The 5,002-nt window shown below is 36.3% G+C and overlaps 1 protein-coding gene across 1 annotated transcript; it reads left to right on the forward strand.

The window, feature by feature from the left end:
- Positions 1-248: 248 nt before the first annotated feature.
- On the forward strand, positions 249-3,498 carry LOC108666922. The gene is made up of 4 exons (XM_018153889.2): positions 249-291; positions 1,664-1,725; positions 2,314-2,498; positions 2,889-3,498. The coding sequence occupies exons 1-4, from the start codon at positions 249-251 to the stop codon at positions 3,496-3,498; spliced, it is 900 nt and encodes a 299-aa protein (XP_018009378.2).
- Positions 3,499-5,002: the final 1,504 nt, after the last annotated feature.

Raw genomic sequence — 5,002 nt, forward strand, 5'->3', positions numbered from 1 at the left:
TCATAAGTAATTGGTAGATGAAACACAAACAGAACACAAGTTCCATAAGTTGAGAATTTTCCTGCAGGAAAAATGTAAAAATTTGCAATTTGAATTAATTACTAAGTGTTCTTCACTTAGATGTCTAATGATGGGGCTCCAAGGACTTGGGGGGCATTTTTGGCCCTCTTTTTTTAACTTTGTATTGCCATTCTTTCTTGTTTTGGCCTCCCATTCAAGTGAATCTTGTGATATTCTAATACAGACCAATGCTCAAGTGGAAAGACGATCATTTGGTGCTGGTCTTCACCGGTAAGTTTGTATAGCATATATATAAAATGTTCTCTTGCTTTTTATGCCGTCCTATAGGAACCAAATTTTGTTTTGAATTAGGTTTTGAAGATGAACTCTGTCCAAGTTTTTGATCTTTCTTATTTGCCCGAACTGATAGTAGTGGCAATTCCATTGCAAACCATAGGATTAGATTCTTTTGTGAAAAGATTTTTTCAGCTTAGATTTTGGTCTCTTTATTGATTTTGAGTTAGATCAGAAAAACTAAATTGATTTTTTTATTTTAATTATTAATTAATATCTTATAATATTTTCAATGGTAGTAATAGTTGGATTGAATTATTTTTGTTGAATTTTTTAATTTACTTTTTCCTTGAACTGACCTAGTTAAACATGTATGAAACTAAAGTCTTTTATAACTAACAAATTAATAAAAAAATGTATTTTTAAATGATTGAAATTATTTTATTAGTTTCTTTATTAAAATCAAATTAAGACAAATTAATTTTTAACTACCAGAGTTAAAGTTAAGAAGTTGCCTTGCCAGCGCAGTCAACATCTTTCGTACGTACATATGTGCACTATGGGGACATGGTGGTACATACATATACCTTGTAGAAAGGACAGGGCAAAAGGAGAATTGGCAAGTCATCAATTTTTGTATTTTGTAATAACTCAAAAGTGGTGAAATTTGTCACCCTCTGCTAGAAAAATTTGGCAAATGAGGCATTGTTGTTGAAGTGTTGAGATTTTATTGCATTGATATTGAAGGAAAATAAAAATTGAGCTTTAGCATACCAATGGTTGACATTTTATGGTCTGGCTTAAAACTAACACAAGAAATTGTTAAAGCATGCAAAAGCATTTTAGTCAAGAGATTTTAACACACACAGGATGAAAATGAAATTTGCTTGGATTAATCTTTATTCTGTTGTGAAGTAAATATTTTGAGTGTATAATGTAGTGAGAAACATAGTGAATGTTGATGATGTAGTATAATGTAAAAGAAATTAAGAAACATTATAGAGTGAGTGATGTAGGTAGTATACCTATAATGTAGTGAGAAACCAAAATTGTTTTGTGTTTGTGTGCAAGTACAGCAATGTACTTTTACAGGAGTGCTGCAATACTAGCAAAAAATTTTTGTAATTTTGAGCTGGTTTTTCCACTTAATTAACAACACTCATTAGGTTTTCATTTGTGGTTAATTATTTCTATATAACAGAAATATTATGCATTCAGAATTCTTATGTTTTGGATTATCTCTATAAATAATTGTAATATCATATGTTCAGGAGTTTGTTAGTAGAATCAAAAGATTTTTTGTTTCACCATGGGTAACAGATGAACCGGAAGACTGTGATTTAACTGCATAAATTTTTTTATAGCATAGCATTGCAGGAGTTTCTGCCAACTGGAGCTTATGTTGATCCGGAGCAACTGGCATCTTTTCAGGTGAGTGTAGCAAATTGTGAATTTATTCACAATATTACTCTCTTAAACACCATTGTAAATAACAATTTTTTCAATTAATTTGCTATTTATAGCCTCTCCTCATAGAGGATATATTTGGAATGGCAAAACTGACATAAACCCGGATTATGAATTTTGAAATATTAGTTACTCAAAGAAGTAACATTTGATTATAACAATATGCTCTTACTCTTAGAGTACATACAAGTCTCGAATTAATTTTTTTTGCAAGGATAGTTGAATCTTACACCTACCTTTCATTCTCACATTTAGTGATAATTAACCATGCAGGTTTTACAAAATTTTCCAAGAATACCTGCTTTGATATTCGCCTTTATTTTACACTCTCCTCTTCTGATGCTTCTTTTCATATCCTATGTTCCTGTCTTCATATATCTGTTCATTTTTTGTGCCCTTTTGTTTGCAGACCTTCACGGGTACTCGTTTTAAAACTTTCTTTCCTCAATTTCAATTTTGAGTTCATCTTTTACGTATTTCTCATCGAATTTATTGTCATGTTTTTACCAATTTATATTAGATTTAATGAGTACTCTAATACTTACTCGACAGAGGCAAGGAGATGTGCCGCCTTTCTTGGTAGATTCTCAAGTGGACATAGAAGCGGGGGAGTGGGCAGCGTCACCCACTACAGTTCTCTTCTACCCCAGCATAGTTGAGCAGATCTACCCTCACCAAGAGAAAGACTTCACGTGGCTGGTGAACTACACTGTGCCTCTACATGTGCGCTACCACAGGTACTGATATTCATATTGCGGTCAATTTATTTTTGATGTAGGTATTTATTCATATTCCGTTCAATTTATTTTTGATGTATTTGCAATGTGTTTACTTACATCAATTTACCGACCACGATTTTGATCAAGTAGGTAGTAAACAATGGAACGATATCATTATGATTGATGTGATATCTGCCTTATTAAAATCTAATAACATTATCTTTAAGATCACATAAATTGTGTAGAACAGTTGTGCTATATAAGGACCGCACATGGTTCATTTTTCTCTCAATAATGAATAATAATGAAGTTAAAAAAGAGTAATGACATAACTGTTTTCTAAACAAACTGTACCTAATGCAGAACATTCATTAGACTCACTGAATGCAATTTTTTAACTGGATGAAGACCACGCAGCCTAAGCAGTCATGGCAGCTCTGAAGCAACAGTGCGCATCCCTCACCCCGGTATCTTCCTGCAATGTGGACGTGTTGAAATGCTGGGAAATTGCCTCGATGACGCGGTGCTATTGCCTTGCACATCTCACACAGGAACAACCTTTACTATTGCTAACCAGAAATCCCTTGAAATTCCGGATGAATTATACGAAGAAATGGGCACCAGTCCTGCACCTGGTGCTAAGAAAAGCTCTATAGATCTGTCTAGCGCTCTTGCATCAGATGCAAAAAGGGTGGAAAACTATGAAAATAAGGGCGAAGAGAATCCCAGCGAGACTAAAGATGATATGGACCGAATGGCTGAAGCATCGTCCGAATCTAAGACAGATTTTAATAATGGTGTTGAGGATAAGTCTTCCCAAATACCCAGTCAAGTCAAGTATTCAATTTCACGAAAAGAGGTCGCATTTGCGGGAATGTCCAGTGAGCCACCCAACTGTTACTGGCTGCCCTTACATTCATTCAGTGTGAGTATTAATAAAATGTTCAAAACAGGGGGCGCATGCCGGAGGCCAGCCTTGCCTAACTTCACACTTAGTTCATATTTATTCCGTAGGTGAGAACGCTAGAGGGCATAACAGCCTATGAAGTCGGGTGCTTAAAGCCATAGCGCCGGATATCTATAGACACAAAATAAGCTTGCTAAAGGTAATCATGGCCATACTGCATCTGGCCAAACATCTTCCGGCCTAACCTACACAAGTTGCAACATTTCTCCACCTAAAGCAGACCTGAGCGGGCCTAACCTAACCTCATTGGCTGCAAGAAGGTTGTGAGACGGGACAGAGTGAATAGGTACAGCCGGACGAGGAACTGCCTGCTTATGAGCGAGCACGCTTAAGCAATGGCTGAAGACCTACGGCGCCATTATCTTTCGACAATTTTTTTTATATTTTTTTTTGTCGCTTGTCTGGAGTACGGAGTTCACGCGTAGTAATCACATCTAGCTCTGAGGCTGGGTAAAGTTAATGCATGGTGAAGCTGGGCGTTGTTCCAGGGCTTATTATAGAGTAAAATTTGTGGCCTACGGCTGTGCCTTCCCAAGCAATCAGGCCGGAACCTATAAATGGGGACACAGCCGCAGGCCACAAATTTTACTCCTAAATAAGCACTGATGCCAACGTCCAGCTTCAGCATGCGATAACTATAATCAGCCACACATCTAGAAGCCGCGGACGTCGCTGGAGCACCGTAATCCAGACCAGTAACACGCTGCTTAAAGATAGTAGCTTAGAAGCCCATTGCATAACTACACCTTGTGATAGGTTTAGGGTTTCTTAGTTATTCATGGTATAGATGCTACAGGCTTGTTAGTGATTTTGGTCCTGTCTTACCCCATCTGACTATATATATACCGGTAGTACCTACTTATGTGCACTATGGGGACATAGTGGTACATACATGTAACTATGTCATATTTCAATTAAGTCAATGTTTTTTTTTCAAATAAATTTTACCGTACAAGTTACAAATTTGGTGTCATATTGTATATTTACCAGTTGTAGAAAGGACAGGGCAAAAGGAAAATTAGCAAGTTATAAATTTTCGAATTTTGTAATAACTCAAAGGTGTGAAATTTGTCACCCTCTGCTAGAGAAATTTGGCAAATGAGTCACTGTTGTTGAAGTATTGAGATTTTATTGCATTGATATTTGAGGAAAATAAAAATACCTCAACTAAGAATTTTGTTCAGGTTTTTTGCTTGAGACCTTGGAAATTTGCAATTTCACTGAGCTTTAGCATCCCAATGGTTACCATTTTATGGTTTGGCCCAAAACTAATGCAAGAAATTGTTATGGCATGCAAAAGCATTTTAGTCAAGAGGTTTCAACACAGAATGTAAATGAAATATGCTTGAATTAATCTTTATTCTGTTGTGAAGCAAATATTTCGGCAGGAGCGGCTCACTTTCTGTGTGCCTTCAGCCAGTGAAGCGGACGCTAAACTTATACTCTCCACTTTTGATATGCTGCTGCTGTATAATCACGTACAAAGGGGTTTGAGGTCAAAGTTTTCACTCGAGCCATTTTTCCCAGGAGCTCAACCGTTAGAATCTCGTGAAAA

Source organism: Hyalella azteca, unplaced genomic scaffold, assembly GCF_000764305.2.
Source record: "Hyalella azteca isolate HAZT.00-mixed unplaced genomic scaffold, Hazt_2.0.2 contig16643, whole genome shotgun sequence".
In the NCBI taxonomy this organism is placed as follows: Eukaryota; Metazoa; Arthropoda; class Malacostraca; order Amphipoda; family Hyalellidae; genus Hyalella; species Hyalella azteca.

Excerpts from the sequence above, each read along its gene's own strand:
- LOC108666922 (XM_018153889.2), top strand. The coding sequence starts at position 249 with ATGCTCAAGTGGAAAGACGATCATTTGGTGCTGGTCTTCACCG. Across the intron at positions 1,726-2,313 it reads AGCAACTGGCATCTTTTCAG|AGGCAAGGAGATGTGCCGCC; the intron begins GTGAGTGTAGCA and ends CTTACTCGACAG. Across the intron at positions 2,499-2,888 it reads CTACATGTGCGCTACCACAG|ACCACGCAGCCTAAGCAGTC; the intron begins GTACTGATATTC and ends AACTGGATGAAG.